This window comes from Pan troglodytes, chromosome 6 (assembly GCF_028858775.2).
Source record: "Pan troglodytes isolate AG18354 chromosome 6, NHGRI_mPanTro3-v2.0_pri, whole genome shotgun sequence".
NCBI lineage: Eukaryota > Metazoa > Chordata > Mammalia > Primates > Hominidae > Pan > Pan troglodytes.
In genome coordinates this window covers 121,246,429-121,267,622 of record NC_072404.2, presented here as the reverse complement: position 1 = coordinate 121,267,622, position 21,194 = coordinate 121,246,429, and the positions used below count along the sequence as shown (strand labels likewise).

At 44.8% G+C, this 21,194-nt stretch overlaps 1 protein-coding gene and 1 long non-coding RNA gene across 16 annotated transcripts in view; one reads left to right on the top strand and one right to left on the bottom strand.

Moving 5' to 3' along the window:
- LOC129135561 (uncharacterized) overlaps positions 1-8,716 on the bottom strand; it is a 64,578-nt gene extending 55,862 nt beyond the window's left edge. Inside the window, exon 1 of one of the 2 annotated variants that reach the window (XR_008536517.2) lies at positions 8,216-8,716. This is a non-coding gene — a long non-coding RNA (uncharacterized LOC129135561). The remainder of the gene's footprint in view (positions 1-8,215) is intronic. The other variant, XR_008536518.2, reaches the window with a different exon arrangement.
- Positions 8,717-8,752: 36 nt separating this feature from the next.
- ATXN7L1 (ataxin 7 like 1) overlaps positions 8,753-21,194 on the top strand; it is a 267,713-nt gene continuing 255,271 nt past the window's right edge. For 5 of the 14 annotated variants that reach the window (XR_010158928.1, XM_009453946.5, XM_009453941.5 and 2 more), the window contains exons 1-2: positions 8,753-9,096; positions 9,594-9,662. Coding sequence is in view for 12 of the 14 variants with exons in the window: in XM_009453946.5 (XP_009452221.3) it covers positions 8,916-9,096; positions 9,594-9,662 (250 nt within the window). In the remaining 2 variants the exon portion in view is untranslated. The remainder of the gene's footprint in view (positions 9,097-9,593; positions 9,663-21,194) is intronic. The other 9 variants (XM_054656228.2, XM_001162005.7, XM_009453948.5 and 6 more) reach the window with 4 other exon arrangements.

Genomic DNA, 21,194 nt, shown 5'->3' with positions numbered 1-21,194 from the left:
GGTGTTCTGTGACCTTAAAGGTTCTAGCTTCTACTTCCTGTCATATAAATGAAACCCAGACTCTGGTCTCTCACTTCCAGGATTTCCTCCTTTGCAGGGTATTAAAAGGTAGGGCTGGGGGAAAGTGTTAAGGACAACATCACAGCTCAGGCATCCCCCTCTGCTCACTTGGTACTTGGCTGCCTGCCGGGTTCCCAGCATTGCCATCTTCTCTTGAATAATGGTGCTGTTACCACACAGGGCTGGCATGAAGTTGGATACTTGCAGCCTTCCTGTTGTGGCTCCTACAGCAGTATCAACTCATAATTTAGTTTCCCATAGCACAGCTATCGAAGGCTAGGTCATTTAATAAAAACTTGGGTAAAATAAAAGAAATGACAACACAGAAAACCTTACAACTGGGTACTGGATTTGAAGGATTCCAGAGTCACACCTTGGTCATTCCAGACAGGTCCTCTTTCCAGACGCTGCCTGGCCCAGCTCCCAGCCCACAGGGTCCACCTGCTTCTCTCCCACCACCCAGGGAGACCTTCAGTCCCTTCCCCTCTGGGAAGCCCAGGGGTTCCATGCCCTGTCTCAGGTCTGCTGTCTCCCTCTCCTCCAGCCTTCACTTTCCATGGCTCTACTTTCTCCCTTCTGGCCTGACGGACAGCTGGGAGCGTCCACATCATTCAAGAAAATTCCCAACCACCACCCACAGAGGTTGGCCTTTTTAGAAACTTAGAAGACAATATCTCTCAATAATTCATTTCCCCAAGTCTGAGATATTTGTCTTGGAAAATCATCTCAGGGGAAGCTTCACCAAGATCTGAGCTGGCTGTAGTCGCTGGGCCCATCTTTACAGCATCCTGTGGGCATGAGGTGAGGCTCTGCTTCCTATGATCTTCTAGACATGGCAAATGTTGAACAATGTCATGTATATAACACACTTCCCAGGAATTAAAAAAAATAATTTTTTAGAGATAGAATTTACTAAATCTATAATGAAAAAGATTTTTTGTAGACCACAAAGCATATTATTTAAAGAAGAGTAATTAATTGGTGCAAGAAAAGAAACAGTTCAAACAATGAACAGAAAAAGAGCTCAGAAACAGACCCAGGTGTTTGGAAAATAAGCATAAGAAAGATCTCTACAGAAAGGATAAACTATTCAATATATGGTTCTCAGGATAAATGGTAACTGTTTGGAAAAAGATCGAAAATTAACTTTTTACCTCACATCATTAACCAAAAGATCCAAGATCTGAATAAAAAACCAAACACCTATAAAGCATAAAGAGAAAATATAAGAAACTATTTTATGACCTTGAGGAAGTGAAGGTCTTCTTAAGCAAGACACAGAAAACAAAAGGCCTCAAGGAAAAGCCTGAAATGTCGACTATTTCCAAAGGGGAGAAAAAGCATGTGTGGAAAAGATGCCATAAACAAGGTCAAAAGAAGAAAAGCAACAAGGTGGAAAATTACATTGTTTCCAAATAGAGAAAAGATCCAAATCGAGAATACATAGAGAATTCCTACAAATCAATAAGCAGCTCTAAATAATACCAATGACAAATCATCAAAGGATACTAACAGCAATTTACAGAGTACAAATACAATGAACATGAGAGGAAAATGCTCAAAAACACACCACAAATGAGGGAAATACAAATCAAATTTTTTTTACTCATAACATTGGCAAAATTTAAAAGGTTTGAAAATGTGGAGCATTAATTAAGGAAATGGGCACATCTCTGTACTGCTAGTGGAAGTATAAATTACTCAGCTACTTCAGAAGACAATCTGGCAGAACTATTAAAATTAAAAATGCACATACCCAGCAATTCTATTTCTGGGTAGTAATACTTCCTCACGTGCCCAGGAAGCATACATAAAAATAAAGACGTTGACTACCTATTTTTCATAAAAACTAGAAACCTAAATGTCTATCAACTTAACAGATAAATATTTGGGAGGCCAAGGTGGGTGGATCATTTGAGGTCAGGAGTTCAAGGCCAGCCTGGCCAACATAGTGAAACCCCACTTCTGGTAAAAATACAAAAATTAGCCGGGCATGGTGGCAGATGCCTGTAATCCCAACTACTTGGGAGGCTGAAGCAGGAGAATCACTTGAACTTGGGAGGTGGAGGTTGCAGTGAGCCGAGACTGTGCCACTGCACTCCAGCCTGGGCAACAGAGCAAGACTCTGTCTCGAAAAATAAATAAATAAATAAATAAGAATAAAAATAACAGATAAATAGACCCTGGAACATTTTATGGAATACCATGAAGCAGTTTAAAAGAATGAGGTATTTCCACACATAATAACATTTAACAGCACGTGTGAAAAAAGAAAATTACAGAAAAATGTCCGTGAAGTGATACTATTCACATTAAAAAGAAAAAAAAAAAAAAGACAATGCACACAGCAATATCATCTACACCCATAATGACAGACATATACTGTAGGTAAATGTGTAGAAAATGGTATGAAAAATGCCTTTAGACCTGGGGGTACAGGAGTGACCACATTTGAAGGGGATATTTCTCCCTTATCTCTATTGTTTTACTATCTCATGAGGAGAACATGTTTATTCATGATGTATTAGTTTGTTTTCACACTGCTGATAAAGACATGCCCAAAACTGGGAACAAAAAGAGGCTTAGGCTGGGCATGGCGGCTTATGCCTGTAATTCCAGCACTTTGGGAGGCCAAGGTGGGTGGATCACCTGAGGTCAGGAGTTCAAGACCAGCCGGGCCAATGTGGTGAAACCCCATCTCTATTAAAAATACAAAAATTATCCAGGCGTGGTGGTGGATGCCTGTAATCCCAGCTACTTGGGAGGCTGAGGCAGGAGAATCGCTTGAACCTGCAAGGCGGAGGTTGCAGTGAGCCAAGATTGTGCCATTGCACTCCAGCTTGGGTGACAGAGCAAGACTCCGTCTCCAAAAAAAAAAAAACAAACCGGTTTAATTGGACTTACAGTTCCACATGGTTGGGGAGGCCTCAGAATCATAGTGGGAGGCAAAAGACACTTCTTACATGGCAGCGGCAAGAGAAAAATGAGGAAGAAGCAAAAGCGGAAACCCCTGATAAACCCATCAGATCTCGTGAGACTTATTTACTATCACGAGAACAGCATGGGAAAGACCAGCCCCCATGATCCAGTTAGCTCCCCCTGGGTCCCTCCCACAACACATGGGAATTCTGGGAGATACAATTCAAGTTGAGATTTGGGTGGGGACACAGCCAAACTATATCACATGACTTTCAAAATTCACTGTCAAGTTTCTTTTATGGAAGAAACAAATTTTTCAAAGAAAACAGTAACAAGCAGAAATCACACTCTACTTAGTTTTAAGACAACTATTTACCTCATCATGCAAAGGCAGTTTTGTCTGCAACCAAACTGGATTTTGCAGTCCCTCTGCATAGCAAACGGTCTTTTAGGACCTTTCCTGAAGAAAGGTATATTTATATATTACCATGATGTATATGTCAAGAGGAGGTTTTGGGCAGAGGTTTCAGACAGAGGCCTCCACATAACTGATGCAGGCCAGCAGCTCCATGTAAAAGAGAGAAGTGCTTAAGTTTCCTTTCTAAGCAGAAGGATGTCTGTCAGAAGCAACCAGAGGAGCTACTCCTAGGTCAGTGTCAGCCTGTCTCTGACTGGTAGCTGCTGTCTAAACGATGCACTGAAACTGAAGTAATCATCACAGTGAACATTGAACCACTGTCCACTGTGTGCCAGGCCCTATGCCTGGGGCTCAGTACCCAGAATCTCACTTAATCCTCACAACAATCCCAAGAGAAGAGCTTTACTACCCATTTCAGAGATGAGGAGCCTGAGGTTCAGATGGATCAAGGCAGGTTCTCAAGCAAATGACTAAAGGGCAATTCTAATTCATACCTGCCCATCTCAAGCCTATGCTCTGGCCTCCACCCTGTACTGCCTCCTGCACCATAGTAAATGGTAGGTTTGGAGATATGGATGGGCTTTGCTCAAATCAATATGTGTACATTAATGTTAAATTTCTTTATATGTAGGTTAAGGGCCAAAAGTGATTTCTCCAAGAATCCTAAAGAGAAGCTATCATCTCTCCTGTCTCGTCCTTGCAAAGGATAGTGGTCAGGAATGGGGCTGGATCTGCCACATTCTGGGGAACAGAGATGACCTCAACCTTCAGCACCAGAGCAATTCCAGGGAGCACCATCTGGCCAAAGTCACAGGTGAATCAGTCAAGAGTTTTAAGACAGCTTTCCCTTGAGATAACACACTCCCGTGCTGGCTGTTCTGACCCAGTCAGAATGCAAATGTTTGTGTAGTTATATTTATTAATAGAGTCCACGGTTAGCCAGGCCTGGCACATGGCTAGGGCTCTGTATTGAAACCAATAAGTAAAAGCCTGGAATTTCTATTTTCGTTCCCACTCCTGTTGCTACTGCGGGCCTTTTATCCAGTCCTGTTTTTAATCCAGCAGCCTGCAAGGGGCAGGAAAGAGGCAGGTAAAGTTGTCTAGCAAGGCAGAGTAGAAGGCACACCTGCCCTCCAGATGCCAAGAGCTTTTATAAAAGGTAACAATGTAGGTAACAAATTTCCCCCAAATTATAATTCTCAGGGAGAAAGGGTTAGGGAAATAAATTTAGAGAGAAGAGTGGCAGATGGGACAGATGGATTCAATTAAGGCAAAGAACATCAAATAATTCCGGGGATGCCTCATTCTAATGGAACATGTCATTTTCTCCTCATTGCCTCCAGGTAACTCCCAACAGTCTAGGTAGGAAGTAGGGTGCTCACACCGTGCCTCAACCCCAGCAGGAGTTTAATATCCTCAAATGAGAGAGCTAACATTCCCTCTTCTCTTCTTTTCAATAATGTGGTGAAACAGCACATGAATCAGACTAAGTGAATGCAGGATACATAATAGATGCACATTTCTACAGAACCAGGTGTTATTCAAGTTAAATAGGTATTTTCCATTGTCATTAAAACAGAACAGATTTCTTTATTTGGTCTATGGGAGACTCTCCTTTTTAATTAAACTAACCACACTGTCATTTTCCTAAGAAAGATAATAAAACAATAAAAATATTTACATCCTTTTTTCTTCCTAAACATTAATCATGAGGGGAAGAGGGTGTTTTGCCTTTGCTAGATAGTTTTATCACATAGACATTATACTAATATGCTTTAAATTACTGTTTTACAGGTCACTTTATCCTTATTAAGGATGTATTAGATTCTTGTTGCCTCTAACAGTATTTGTAATTATTTACTACCAAAAGGAATTCAATTCTGTAATAAATCGATCACCATATATAGTTGATATATGAGTATTGATATGTATGTAATACATACACAGCATGTAAACCTGAACACTACTTCCAACTGACCTCAATTTTCATCCAAAGTCAAGTGTAAATGTCTAGTAGTTTGATGAGCGATGCTTTATTCTCTGCCTCTCAGTTATGCAATTTGATTGACAGTCATGTTATCCAACACAGTCATAGATGGGTTATAGTTTCAACAAGTCAGTATTATTATGTCTATAGTCAATGGAGAGACTGGAGAAGGCTTAGAGTAAAGCAACTCTACAATTATACTCCATAACTAACTGCAACAATGTAGATCTACTCTGTTATCAATTAAATGTGGCAATGCCTATGAAGTCTTCTTTTGTAGAGATGCTAAATCACTTTTAGATTCTAGCCCACAATTTACCGTACTGTGGAGTAAAATCATCCCAAATAGAAGGAAATAATATTTGGGCTGTCAAACTCTCTTCAAGGTCCTGTGTAGTAACCTCCACTTGAGAGACTCTGCTGGGAAAGTAAGCTCATGTTAAAATATGGAACCACTGATTTGCTTCACTATAACTGAGGTGTCCTGACTTCTGATGATAAGCCACCTTTGATTTTTTTGAGTGGTTTGCAGTAGCTCCCAGAAGAGGAGACAGCATTCTGGAAGCTCAAGTCACTGACTCCCAGCAAGTGGCCCACTCACATAGCTACTAGCAGGATTAAGCTCCTAACTGGCTGTTGTACTGAGGGCCTCAGTTCCCCACTGGCTGATGACCAGAAGCCTCCCTCAGTTACCTGCCACACAGGCCTCTCCATAAGGCAGCTTACAACATGGAAGTGGGCTTCCCTTAGAGCAAGACAGGGCATGCAAGAGAGAGTGAGAGCAACAGAAGTGACAGCAGTTTTGTACCCTAACCTCAGAAATGACATCCCACCACTTTTGCTATATTCTCTTTGTTATAAGCAAGTGACTAAGTCTAGCCCACACTAAAGAAAAGAGGATTACACAAGGGCATGAACACCAGGAGGTACAGACCTTTGGGGCCACATTAGCCGCTGCCCACACTTTCCTTGCATGCACAACAACACAGGAATAAACATCAAAATAGATAATAAATAGAGGGAAAATAGGGAAGCAGAAGGGAAAGGGAAAATGTTCCAGCATCTAATTACTCATGCCTCAGAGCTCTCGCATTCTCTCTCCCCACCTCTAAATCTAGCCCAACAGCACACCCTCTGATCAGGTGCTCTCTTCACAGTCTCACACCTGTCTCCTCTTCTCTACCTGCATAGCACCACCAAAGTTCAGGCTTTCATCTCTTCACACCATGAATATTGCAGCACTACTTTTCTAACCAGGCTCCGTACTCCAATCTTTCTAACTCACACTTTTAACTTATCTTTATGGTACAGAAAGCCCTTCAGTAGCTCCCCATTGTCAAACAAAATCCAGACTCTTTAGGCTGCCGTTTGGTGCCTTCCATAATTTGATCCAGGCCTGGGTATCAAAATGCATCACCCCCAAGCCCCCAGTAACAATTCTCCATCCCAGGCAAACCATGCTCAACACCCAAACACACCATGTTTATACTCAGCTTGAAGCCTCTGCTAATACCATTATTCCCCCTCCCTCCGCAAGACCAGTCTTCACCTTACCATTACAAATCTTTGGCAATTTCCAAGATGCAGAGCAGAGCCCATCTTCTGTTACGCAGTTTCTGTTCACTCCTAACTAGATTTCGGTTCCTCTATGAACTGGCACAGCTGAGAGACCACCCCACCCACTGCACAGCCAGTCCCTGTGTACCTGCCTGTTTTCCCAAGGAATCGGTAAGTTTCACAACTTCCTTCTTCCAGAGGCCACCAGACTGCATCTCTGTGAGGGTGAGGATGGGTCTCACTTATCTTTCCCTCCTGACAGGAGGGGACAGCTGTTCCATGACAGGCAATATTGGTTGACTTAAGATGGACAGATGGAAGGAAGGAAGGAAGGAAGGAAGGAAGGAAGGAAGGAAAAAAGGAAGGAAGGAAATGTCAAGCCCAGGGTCTAGCATATAACAAGAGGTCAACAAGTAATACATATTTGTTAACACCACCAATTCTTACAATGGGAATTCTTCACCCAGCGACACCCTGGCTATGTAGGAGCCCTTCGAAAGAGAGCAAAGGCAAATGCAGTTTATCTGAGTCTGACACAAACAAGCCGACTCACACAAACATCACAACTAAAGGCAAATCCGCAGCTCCTCCTTCATCGCCCATCCTAACACTGGCTTAGCGATACAGGGTGCCAAGCTCAGGGAAATTATTAGATGGCTCAGCCAGGGCAGAACTCAGTCAGTACAAAGCAACTTCCAATCGGTGCGCTTCAGCTGTGACAACTTGGGAAACAGCAGTGGTGAGAGCTAAAAGGGTGCTGGCGAAAGAGAGAAAAAAAAATATGTCGCTTGTGGGGTGAGGGCGGTGTCCATATAGTTTAGATAATTCTAGTAAACAAAAGGATTTGTTAAAAAGAAGTAACAGAAGACTTTTTAAAGCCTTCTTTAAAGGGTGAAAATCTCAACCAACGTCCAAAATCCAGAGGAAATCTAGCGCTCCCTTTCTAGCTGGCTAGAGCAGTTAAGCCTGAAGTGAATTCTCCCAGGAATCAGATTCCTGGCCAAAGGTTGCCTGTGCAAACCCGGGCCACCCTCGTCTCACGGCAGGGAGCGCTGGAAATGGCTCAGGGGCTAGGCCCGTTAGCATCGTCTTCCAAGAGCCGTAAATTCGCCCTCCCGCTCTGCTGACCCTGGAGCAAAGTCCATGCAGTGGTTCTCTGAGAGCCGGAGATACGCACCGCGCAGGGAACCCGGGGGTCCGGGGGCCCTAAGTTTTGAGTTTTGCACGTCCCGCAGCCTGAGATGGGAAGGTAGCTCGTCGCGCTCCAAACTCACCTGCGTTTCAGAACGACATCTACCCACTGGTTTCAGCTCCCAGAGCAACAACTGCAGAATCTCCATGGTCCAAAGTCCTCCGGGAAAGAGAAGAAAGGGGTGACGGGGGTGAGGGCTGGGAGGCGAGGTCACCAGGGTCCCTTCCCTGGCTCGGGTGGGGGTGGGGGGCGCAACCCCTCACGGCTCCTCCCCACCAAGCCGTCGGGACCCCAACCGGGGCGCCTCGCGTTGGGCGACAGGGACGCGGGGAGAGAGTGACAAGCTGGAAGCAAGGGCTGCCTGCAAAACTTTCGGTCCTCCAGCGGCAACTCTGCGGGAAAGACCACCCTTCCTTCGGCCCCGCGTCGGGCCTATCCCCGTGTGCCCCGACCCCTGCGCCCCAGGCTTGGGCGGCGCCGCTGCATCCCGGCTGCCGGGCGCGCTGCAGCCTTCGCTCTCCCGCACGCGGCGCTCGCCCGTCCGCGCTGCCCCTCCCCGGCAGGCGGGCGGCCCCCGGCGGGCGGGCGGGCGCGGACTGCAGGTGCCTCTCTGCTGCCCCTGGCGGCCGCGGGCGCGCGAGCCCCACCGAGCCGGCTCCGGGAGCCCGAGCGCCCGCCCCTCCTCCGCCCCCTCTCCCCTCCTCCTCCGCCGCCCTCCTCCCATCCCGCCCTTCCTCCCTCCCTCCCCCTTTCAGAACACTCAATGTCGGAACGTTCCGAAGATGACGTCGGAGCGTTCTCGAATCCCGTGTCTCTCGGCTGCTGCTGCCGAAGGAACAGGGAAAAAGCAACAAGAAGGAAGAGCAATGGCGACACTGGATCGCAAAGTGCCCAGTCCGGAGGCGTTTCTGGGCAAACCCTGGTCCTCCTGGATCGACGCCGCCAAATTACACTGCTCCGACAGTAAGAACCCCACCGCCTCCTCCTCCTTTTATTATCCTGTAACCTTTCCATTCACCTAGAGCCACTGGGAAAAAGTGTGTGTGTGAGAGAGAGAGTGGCCCCCGGTGTCCTCCATGCTTCTCCCTCTCTCTCTAAATAAATACACACAGAGACAGATCATCAATGCACAGGGAGAGGCCCGGCTGCCAGGGCTGTCTGTCTGTCTGTGCCCGGCTCCCCGTGGCAGCCCGCGGGGTGGGCTCGCAGCCCCACGGTGTTGTCCGTTTAAAAGGCTACTCTGTTGCTGCTTGCATAGTTTTTTGGGTACCTATCTGGGCCAGGTAGATGGAAACCCAGACTTGGGAGAAAATGTTGCATTGTCAATTTTTGAAAGAATTTCATATACAGTATTTATATCGATCTGTTTGCAAATAAACACTCTCCCTCCCCCCTTGACTTTGGCTTTTTTCCCCCCTTTTTTCCTTATTTTCTGTTTTCCTTTTCTTTTTCATCTGCAGATGTAGATTTAGAAGAGGCTGGAAAAGAGGGTGGAAAAAGCAGGGAGGTTATGAGGCTTAATAAAGAAGGTAAGTGGAGCTACTGGCATTTTAGTGTTAGCATGTGTGGCAGAATCTTCACAGGATTTCGAATATAATGTGAATTGTTCTGCTGGGTACAGAGTGACTAAGGCTTGTCAAAAATTGAGCACGCCCAGGTGACTACTGCTTCATGTTAACTTCTTTCAAAGTATAAATACAACTGGGGGGGTAAAGGGGGGTGAGACTGTTGAAGGCAGAAGTTTACTGCACTTCAGTTGGACTCCACGTTTGAACCTTCTGATGCATATCTGCCATTCTCCTTGGGAGCATCATTGCCAAATGGTGGGGCGTTAAAATTTCTGAAATGAAGAGTGGAGTTCCCTTCACAAGCATCCCAGCCTTTCTCGTGGGTGAATGCACAACAGCTTAATGAACCCCACATGGTCAGTCATACCAGCAGCTACTTCTCCACTCACCACTGAAAACCATTGTACATGGCAAACCTTTGCAGCAAGTTACATTTGGCCCACTTTGCATTTGGTCACAGATTGTTATGTGACAAGCAGGGTCAGGAGCATCTGTATGTGCAGCCCCTCAGCAGTCATCATCTCTCTTTTCCCAGCATGGAAATACGGTACCTGAAATGGGACACACTGAGTAGATAGGTCATCCCAGACCAAGATATGCAAGAGAAGCCACAACCTGCTGCAATTGGGCATCAAACACATATGGTCGTCATAAATAAATCATATCCTGTTCTCATTTGCAAGCCTGCCGTATGTAACTCTGGCCTATGGGCTTCAAATGGAGCAACTCCAGGGGCCACTTGCTGCTAAGCAAATAGATGGATTCATTTGAATTGTGATTCACTAACTGATGTCTTATAAACATAATTGGCTGAAATTGGGGGTGGGAAGATGGCACAAGGGGACAGAAGAGGTTGGTGGTATTGAAAGAGTTCAGACATAAGTAGGCCATAGGTGCATTGGTCATCCCAAATGAATGGAGAAAAGGCCATTAGATGCCAAAGAATGGTCCCCCTCATAAAAAGGGATGTCACCCTGGAAGGCAGCTGAAGCCTGCGTGGAAAGATGGAACTCATTTTATGAATCAACACTTCAGATGGTTGGTTGTCTATGCCCAATCATTTCCTGACCATCCACTGAGAGGAAATTTTGTGCTTCAGAAAAAATAACATGAAGGTTAAAATGCGTACATATTCAAGGACAGTTCCCTAGCATAGTGTTTCTGCTAATTAAGCACTTTGGGAACAAAACATTATTCTAAAGATGTTTGCTTCTAAATATCTTAGTGTGATCTTGACATGTGTCTTCAGGATGCACGAGGGATTGATGTCAAGTGGACTTCTTACAAGTGGCAGCTTATTTGTGTTAAATGTTCATGTGTGTTGGCAGTGGGAAGCATCACTAGAGATTATTTTTCTTCACACACAAACTCTTGAGATCTTTAAGTGCTTGCAAGACCCAGTTATCAGGCTACTGGCAACATGTCCATAAAATATGATGAGGCTGTGGAAATCTTTAAATTAAAGTTGAGTAAAGGTCATGGTATAGCACAGGATTGGCACCTCTCAGGTCTGGGTGATGGGTTATGACTATCACACACAAAACTCACATCCTTTCCCCCCAGTCCCTGTTTCTATTTCAGAAGACTGTTGTTCTCAGATTCTCTTTGCCTCATGAGAAACAGATTTTTTTTTTTTTTTTTTGATACGGATTCTCACTCTGTCGCCAGGCTGGAGTACAGTGGTACGATCTTGGCTCACTGCAACCTCCGCCTCCCGGGTTCAAGCGATTCTCCTGCCTCAGCCTCCTGCATAGCTGGAACTACAGGCACGTGCCACCACACCCAGTTAATTTTTGTATTTTTAGTACAGACGGGGTTTCACCATGTTGGCCAGGATGGTCTTGATCTCTTGACCTTGTGATCTGCCCACCTTGGCCTCCCGAAGTGCTGGAATTACAGGCATGAGCCACCATGCCTGGCTGAGAAACGGATTCTTTTAAGAAAAAATGAAAAGCTCTCCTTTCCTCAGAAGTCACAGGTGGTACATCCCGCTTATTAGGTCCTTTGTCCTATAAAGGTACAAAGATTTAGCTCCTAATTATACACATTTGCATTAAGGACACCCACTGTTCAGTGTAACTTGAAATTGCTAACTTCACCAAAATAGCCATATATGGGCTGAAATCTCTTTGTTCACAGGCCTGGTGGAACAGACTTGGGTGAGCAATTCCCGATGGTCTTTCTGGTATATATGCATGCAGTTTTCTTTATAGATAAAATATCTATATACTGAATACGTATTCCCCCATGGTGAGAAATTGAAGGGTCGAGCTGAGACAGGGTGTTTATTTGGTTACCTGGATCTCCAGTAATGCTTGCCATGGGCCCTCTTGTTGGAGTGATCAACAAAGTCCTGGGATGGATACATGTTTGTGGATGGGTCACTGAAGGACACAAAGTAGCCTGTGTGTGGCTGTGTACCTGTGCTTATGAATGTATGTAGATTGTCCATGACACTGTTGGCTTTAAGCAGGTCTTGAGAAGAAATTCGGCTTTAATGGGAATGAATGAACAAAATACAGTTTAGAAATTCCAACTGGGAATTTAAGGGAAGTGGTTCTGATTTTTGTTGTTGTTGTTGTTGTGTTGTTTTGTTTTGTTTTGTTTTTTTGAGACGCAGTCTTGCTCTGCCGCCCAGGCTGGAGTGCAGTGGCGCAATCTCAGCTCACTGCAAGCTCCGCCTCCCGGGTTCACACCATTCTCCTGCCTCAACCTCCCAAGTAGCTGGGATTACAGGCGCCCGCCACCAAGCCCGGCTGATTTTTTGAATTTTTAGTAGAGATGGGGTTTCACCGTGTTAGCCAGGATGGTCTCGATCTCCTGACCTCGTGATCCACCCGCCTCGGCCTCCCAAAGTGCTGGGATTACAGGCATGAGCCACCGTGCGTGGCGGGTGGTTCCGATTTTGATGTTTTTTTTTTTTTTTTGTGGTAAAATATACATAGCATAAAATTTATCATTTTAACCATTTTGAGTATACAATTCAGTGGCACTAAGTACTTTCATAATATTACACAACTATCATCACTTTCCATTTCCCAAATTTTCCATCATCCCAATCAGAAACTCTGTACCCATTATGCAATCACTCCCCATTCCCCATTCCTCTCAGCCCTGGTAACCACTGTTCTACTTTCTGTCTCTATGAAGTTGCCTATTCTAATACCTCATATAAGTGGAGTCATACAATCTGTATCCTTTTGTATCTGGTTTATTTCACTTCGCATCTCTTCATAGCTCATCCATGTTGTAGCATGGATCAGTACTTCATTCCTTTTTAAGGCTGAATAATATTTCATTGTGTATATATACTACATTTTGTTATCCACTTATCTGTTGGTGGACATTTGGGTTGTTTCCATATTTTGGCCATTTTGAGTAATGCCACTATGAACATTGGTGTCATATATTTTTAATAGACTAAACTCAGGAAGAGAAGTTAGGCTGGAAATGTGAAATAAGAATTATTTTGGTTTGGCCAGGCATGGTGGCTCACGCCTGTAATCCCAACACTTTGGGAGGCTGGGGTGGGTGGATCAGGAGGTCAGGAGATCGAGACCATCCTGGCTAATATGGTGAAACCCCATCTCTACTAAAAATACAAAAAATTAGCCGGGCGTGGTGGCACGCACCTGTAGTCCCAGCTACTTGGGAGGCTGAGGCAGGAGAATGGCATGAACCTGGGAGGCGGAGCTTGCAGTGAGCCGAGATCGCACCACTGCACTCCAGCCTGGGTGAAAGAGCGAGACTCCAGCTCAAAAAAAAAAAAATTATTTTGGTTTCTACCCCTATCTGGCCACAACTTCAGAAGACACAGCAAGGACTTGCAGACTTTTTGAATAACTTGATTACTGTAATACAGTTCCCCATTCCTCACCCGTTTAAACTTTCTTTCAATTCTTTCCATTTCTTTCAGTTCTCCACCTATAATGTATGAAATGTTAACTGGATGCTTTGAAATGTCTGTAATAAAGTTTTCATGTCATTGTTATTATTTCATCTAAAATTAGCTAAATTATAGCTAAGAGGAATTTGCCAATTTTTTTTTTTTTTTTTTTTTTTTTTTTTTGAGACAGAATCTCGCTCTTGTTGCCCAGGCTGGAGTGCAATGGCGTGATCTTGGCTCACTGCAACCTCCACCTCGTGGGCTCAAGCGATTCTCCTTTCTCAGCCTCCCAAGTAGCTGGGAGTCCAGGCATACGCCACCACGCCTGGCTAATTTTGTATATTTAGTAGAGATGGGTTTCACCATGTTGGCCAGGCTGGTCTCAAACTCCAGACCTCAGGTGATCTGCCTGCCTCAGCCTCCCAAAGTGCTGGGATTACAGGCATGAGCCACTGCACCTGGCCCCAAATACTTTTGAATGTTGTCATCACCTGGGTTCAGAAGGCGTTGCTAGATCCATGGGTGGATATGCTTAGATGGGCTTATATCCAGGACAACCTGGGTACTGGAAGGAGCAGGAGAGCACTTTGAGTCAGCTTCCTACATTTTGATCTATGCCCTTTGGAAGTCGTTTCACTTCTCTTGGCCTGTTCGTCCATATTTAAAGAAAGGGGGGTGGGACTGAATGTCCTCTAAGGTCCCTTTGAGACCTCTGAACCCAAGCTTCTCTATTGAATGTACCTTCCTTTGAGATGCAGTTATAGCAGGCAAACTGTTTCTAAAGAAACTTAAAAAAAAAAAAAAACCCAAGCCCTCACATTAAAAATATCTTAAACTACTTCAAAAATAACTGGGTTTATTTTCTCAATTTATAACTTCTTGGTGGCAAAAATCACTGCATCTCATACACAAGCAATATTCTGCTGCAAATCATTTGTGAATGGTATCTGGCCTTCAGCATTCCAAGAAAAGTGGGGTTCTGAGTCCAAAACCCAATGTGTTCCCCTAGTGAGGAATGATTTGACCCCAGTCAGCTTGGATCAGTCAAGCATTCAGATTTCCTGAGAGGAGGACTCCCAGAAACCTTATTAGCCTAATCTGTGAAAGGTGTTTATGAGAGAAAATTCCAAGGACAGCCATTCTTCTGTGCTAACCTTTTCAAATAATTTCCTCCTCAGCTTTTTCAAGCTAATTAGGGAAAAGCTCTCAGTGATTTAGAAAGATGTTCCCCTTGCCTCACCTGAAGTTTTTTTTAAAGAATACCAATTCATAGATAAGGAATAGGGTTCCTGTGCCTCATAAGTGTCCCTAACTATAAGACAGAAAAGAATAAGGTTGTTGTGATGATTAAATGAGATAATACAAAAGGGCTTAGCACATAGTAAGTGCTTAATGAATGTTGGCTTTTACTATTATTATCATTATTAATGAAGCTAGCTCTGGAAAACTTTATTCTAATTAGGATTTTAAACTAATCTGTGATGAAAAGAAAAGATACGTAGCAGAAACTTTATTTTTAGAGTAAACCATTTTGTTATAATTTTATGACACTAATGATTTTTTAAAGAAACAATTTCTATGGATATCAATTTTTTTTTTTTTTTTTTTTGAAATGGAGTCTCCCTCTGTCGCCCAGGCTGGAGTGCAGTGGTGCGATCTCAGCTCACTGCGACCTCCACCTCCCAGGTTCAAGTGATTCTCCTGCCTCAGCCTCCCGAGTAGCTGGGACTACAGGTGCCCACCACCACACCTGGCTAATTTTTTGTATTTTTAGTAGAGACTGGGTTTCACCGTGTTAACCAGTATGGTCTCGATCTCCTAACTTTGTGATCCGCCCGCCTCGGCCTCCCAAAGTGCTGGGATTACAGGCATGAGCCACGGTGCCCGGCCAGATATCAATGTTTTTAATAGAGTGCAGTTAAGTGATCATTGATAAGTTTTATCAACAGCTGTCGAATAATACTTAGGCTGTATATGGCCTATGGCTAAGAAGAGTTTATACAAAGTTCTTTCTAGGGACTGGGAGATCTAAAAAACTTTTTTCAATGATCGATAAGTTGTTTTATTTTATCACTGAGAAAAAAAAAAGTCCTGAATAGATTCCTGTTTGGGTCTCTTGGAAGCCTACACTTGTCACTTTGAAAACTTGCCTGTGTTTTAACGTTCCCACATGTTTTGAAGTGATGTAGATAAACTGGTGGAAAGTTTCCAATTTGAAAATTGTGCTGGGGCCAGTAAGATATTGCTGTGACTATGAGTTTGCTGTTCTTCTGAGATGCTGGTGGAATTGAGCTGGAATATAGGAGGGTGCAGAGAACATAGGAGCATGTTCAGCTCAGGCTTAGGAGTCTTGCAGTTGCGGCTGGATGGGAGCAAATTGGAGAAGGTGGCAACTGACCTGGTTAAGCATGAAGTTTTCTTAGAATCCAAGCCAGAGAAGCCAGCAGCAGGCCATGGAGATTTATGGGAAACTGCGAACAGCTTCCCTTTATCATTATAGACAACTCTGTTATCTATGTTAATAGGAGATGGGAAGACACAAAGTCCACAGATTACACAGATAAACCTCATTTTTACCATTAATTTCAACTTCATTCCCCATTAAGCCTACCTTCCTCCCCTTTTGCTAACAAGCAGTAACATTTGTTCACTTTGGCGTTACATTATCATCTCTCTTATCTGGCCCAGCTTTTGGGATGGAAGGATGGGAGAGATGGAGCTGCTTAAAGGTGGTAGGGAGGAAAGATGAGACGGAGGAGAAGGGAAGGGCTTAGAGACCTATAAGCTCTACAGGTGCAGCCCACTGATGGAGCAGGGGCATGCCACAACCAACACAACACAGATGAGAAAGGACATCCTGATCATCTAGTTTGGAAAATACAAAGCTTCCAAAATGAGTATTTCTTTATACATACAATTATTTCCTTGTGCCTGGGTTCCCGTGTGGAAGAAATGTGGCTCTGTCTCCTTCCACAACAGGAAGTGAGGATGGACACACTGAAGCACTGTATATGATAATTTGCCTTCTAAGTTGCCCTGTACCAGGGTCTCATCCTGTATCATTCTATGAGAATAATGTTTTTACTGCTAGAAGATGTAGACCATTACACACACATACACATTCATTTTAAAACTACTTATTATTTTTTAATAATGTTCATGTTACAAAATTCAAAATGCTATCCAAGTGGAAAGTAAGTCTCCCTCCCACCCCATCCCCAGTTGCTTGTGTATTCTTCCAAAGATATTCTGTGTGCATTCAAGTAGATACATATATAATTTTGTCTTCTTGTTCTCACGTGAATGATAGAAACCTATAGTATTAGCTGATATCTTGCCATTTCCATTTATCTTAGAGAGCTGTCCATGTCAGTTCATGAGAAGTCGCCATGCTCTCTTTTGGTGCCTGCATAGTAGGGTAACAATTTAAGCCTCTGGGTGTCTTGCCAAGTTTTTAATACTCTCAACTGTTTCTCAGCCTCCCTTATGTGTTTGACCTGGAGGGACCTCTCCTGACGTGCCAGCACTGGGCTAGACACCAGGGACACAGCAGCGAAAAACCACAACCCCTGCCTGCCCTCAGGGTGCTTCCAGCCTGGTGGCAAAAGTACAGGTAGACGGCGATGAGTGCTCTGATAGGGAAACTCAGGTGCTGCTGGAGGTCATGGTGGGGGGCCTCACTGAGGTAGGGGCTCAGTGCAGGCCTCCCAGAGGAAATTTTATGTAAGCTAAAACCTGGAGGAAGCAGGAAGTTACCCATGTGTAGAGCTGGGCAGGACAGAGTTAGAGGAAACGACAGGGATAAAGGCCCAAGTGCCAGAGAATATAGACTGTTCTGAACCTAAAAAGTCCTCTTGCCGGAGTAAAGATAGCAAAGCACAGAGTAGTGTAATATTTCTCACCAGTGGCACCACTGATGGTTTGAGCCAGATGCTTCTTTTTGGGGGCGCTGTCCTGTGTATGGCAGGATGCTGAGCCGCATCCTGCGCCTCCACTTGCTAGATGCCAGCACTGCCTCCCTCCCCTCCCCCAAGTTTAGACAACCAAAAATATCTCCGTACATTGCCAAATGTCCCAGGGGGACACATCACTCTGATAGAGAATCACTGGCTGGTGAGGCTGGAGAGGTAAAAACACAAGAAAAATAGACTAAGATACTCACGGAAATATTCTGCCAATATCTGTCCATGTGTTAGGCCTTCAGCCCATGTAAGTCAGCCTTGTCGATTACTCAGCAGATATACCTGGACTGTGACTATCCCCTGGTGCTGAGCTACATTTGGGAGGATCTAAAGAGAGAGAAGACTCAGTCCCCCAGGGAACCCTCCTCCCAAAGTTCCCCAGATGACTCTTCCAAACCTTGGAGTCCAGTCTGCAGTCACTGGTGACAATAGTGAGTTGCAGGTTCTAATTCTGGGTGGCCTAACCCTCCTTCACTGTGGGTGGAGGAGACCCAAAGCATCAATTCTGGTAATGATGGCATTTATTATACAGTGGCCCCCGATGTCAAAAGTACCACATCGCATTGGTGAAACATTAAGGATTTCAGTTTATATTTAAAGTCAGGCTGAAAATACAACTGGCGTTCTCTGCAGTTTGATTACCCATGGGATATGTCTGAAATGGGGATGCACATGACGGAAAGCAAAGTGGCTGCTTTCATGATTTCCATGTTAAGCCCAGGAAGGTACAAAGGGCAGGGGAGGGTCTGATTCCTGAGGCCTTCTGACCTGTGTGCCAGGTGGTCTGCAGCATCAGTTAAGACTGTGAGGCCATGTTGATGCTTTCAGCCAGCGGTTCCCAGGGGCCTGCCGTCTCTGCTGCAGAATTGATTTAGAAAAGTTAGGCAGATTTGTTTCTGTATGGTTTTCCGGGTTGGTTGCATTTATATCCTTCAGGCTAACGCTTCGTTTATGACATTTTGTTTCATTCATGACATATTTCAGAAGTAGGCATAAGATGGTAGTACCCAATGCAGTGAGACCTTGTCCTGGTCAAATCCCTCTTCTCTAAGGACCCCACACACTGAGGTGGCCCACTACTCACACCTGGAGACAGTGGTCACTGAGTGATTGCAATAATCAAACATAGCCGTAATGGAGAGGGAGAGCTTTAGCCAGTGGGTTCTACTTTTTCAGAATATTGTAGGAATGGCAAGGACTGACTTCTGTGTGTGTCTGTCTCCTAAATCTCCCGGTCCAGTGTTCTGCTGATTACGTGCTCCCAGCTGATGCCGTTTGGCTGGCATTCTCTTACTCTCTCCTGTGGTAGAGCTCAGACTGCCAAGTGGACCTGGATTTGGACCCTGAGGCGCTTGAACTAATGATGAAACCTCAGGAAATCCCTTCTTGCAAGTGGGCTGAGGCTACAGCGGAGCATCCTTAATATTCAGGGGCTAGACCTGGCTGCTCTAGTCGTCTATAAGTGAAGCTGGAATTCTGCTGTGGGGAAAGCAATGTTTTTATGGAGACGCTTTATCCTTGTACCTGTGGTTTCTCAACACAATTCTGCTTGCCAATTTTAAGGGATCAAGTGTTTACAGAAGAAATGGAAACCAAATAAATACTCTCCAGGGCAGGACAAAGTGGCACCAGGTCACCATAATGGGGAAGATAAAAGTGAGTCGATGACAGGCTCTTTGAACACAGAAGCACTTATCGGTGTACCTGATTCTGTGATGCTAATTGTAAATCTGTGAACATTAATGGTATAAGGATACCCTTAACTGTAGGAGGAGTGGGAGTTACATGACCTTACCTCAAGGCATTGACAGGCCACAGAGTCCTGGGGTGGGGTGGGGACACAGGGCACCCAGTCCGATGATATTAACCACAGGTGAGTTCAGCATTCCAGGGGTATGGAAGATGCTGGAGACATGGTCCCAGTTTGGTTATATCAGACCAAGGTGATAGTCCAGTTCTCAAAAAGTATATTAGTCACAAAAGGACAGATACTCTGTGATTCCATTTATAATGAGGTTCCTAGAGTAGTCAGATTCATACAGACAGCGAGTAGAATGGTGGATATTCAGGGGCTGGGGGAGGGGAAACGGAGAGTTAGTGTTTCCATGATACAGAGTTTCAGTTGGGGAAGATGCAAAAGTTCTGGAGATGGACTGTGGTGATGGTTGTACAACATTGTGAATATACTTAATGTCACAGAACTAACCGTACACATACTAAATGGTGAAAATGGCCTGGGTGCAGTGGCTCACGCCTGTAATCCCAGCACTCTGGGAGGCCAAGGTGGGCAGATCACGAGGTCAGGAGATCGAGACCATCCTGGCTAACACGGTGAAACCCCCGTCTCTACTCAAAATACAAAAAATTAGCTGGGTATGGTGGCACGTGCCTGTAGTCCCAGCTGCTCAGGAGGCTGAGGCAGGAAAATCACTTGAACCCGGGAGGCGGAGGTTGCAGTGAGCTGAGATCGCGCCACTGCACCCCAGCCTGGGCAACACGGCGAGACTCTGTCTCAAAAAAAAAAAAAAAAAGTTAAAATGGTAAATTTTATGTTATGTGTATTTTACCACACACAAAAAGGTTCATTGGCATTGCAGGCTTGGGAGTTTAATGGAGCATTATTTAAATCTTGACCATTTATTGGCTGTGTATTAAATTAAGCCTCAATTTCTACTTTTCTTTTCCAGAGTAGGAATAATAGTACCTCTCAGAATTGTTGTGGAAATAAATGAGATGCTATCTGGTATAAAGTAGATACTCAGTAATGGAAGCCTTTGTTGTGATGATCGTTGTTTTTACCAGGCACTTGGGTCTTCGCCTTTGTCTTAAGAGCTGCCACTTCCGGGGACAGACTGCGTTCTTACTGCTCCGGGGGATGCCTGGGGCTCACCAGGCATCTTTTGTCAACTTGTATGTCTCCAGTTCTTTAAGGATGCCCCGAATAAAGACAAAGGGATTGGACTGGTGTCCCTGTACTGTTAGTTTCAAGAGTGAATCTGGGGCTGGGCACTGTGGCTCATGCCTGTAATCCCAGCACTTTGGGAGGCCGAGGCGGGTGGATCATGAGGTCAGGAGTTCGAGACCAGCCTGGCCAATATGGTGAAACCCCATCTCTACTAAAAAAAATACAAAAATTAGCCAGGTATGGTGGCATGTGCTTGTAGTCCTAGCTGCTTGGGAGGCTGAGGCAGAAGAATTGCTTGAATTCGGGAGGCGGAGGTTGCAGTGAGCCGAGATTGCACCACTGCACTCCAGCCTGGGGGACAGAGTGACACTCCGTCTCGAAAAAAAGAAAAAAAAAAACCAATGAATCTGTTTCAATGTTTTGCAAAGTGTGTTCATTCTGGAGACCCTGCTGTGTTGTCCTGTAGGGTACTTCGTGCCCCCAGCCCCAGGCTGGTCATACTAAAACGAAACAACCGGGAGTGAAGCACAGGAACCAGGAATGTGCTTTTTTTTTTTTTTTTTAATTTATTTTTTTGAGACAGGGCCTCTCTCTGCCACCCAGGCTGGAGTGCAGTGGCACGATCAAGCTCACTGCAGCATCGATCTCCAGGGCTCAAGTGATCCTCCTACCTCAGACTCCTAGGTAGTTGGGACTACAGGCGTGTGCTGCCATGCCTGCCTAATTTTTTTTGACTTTTA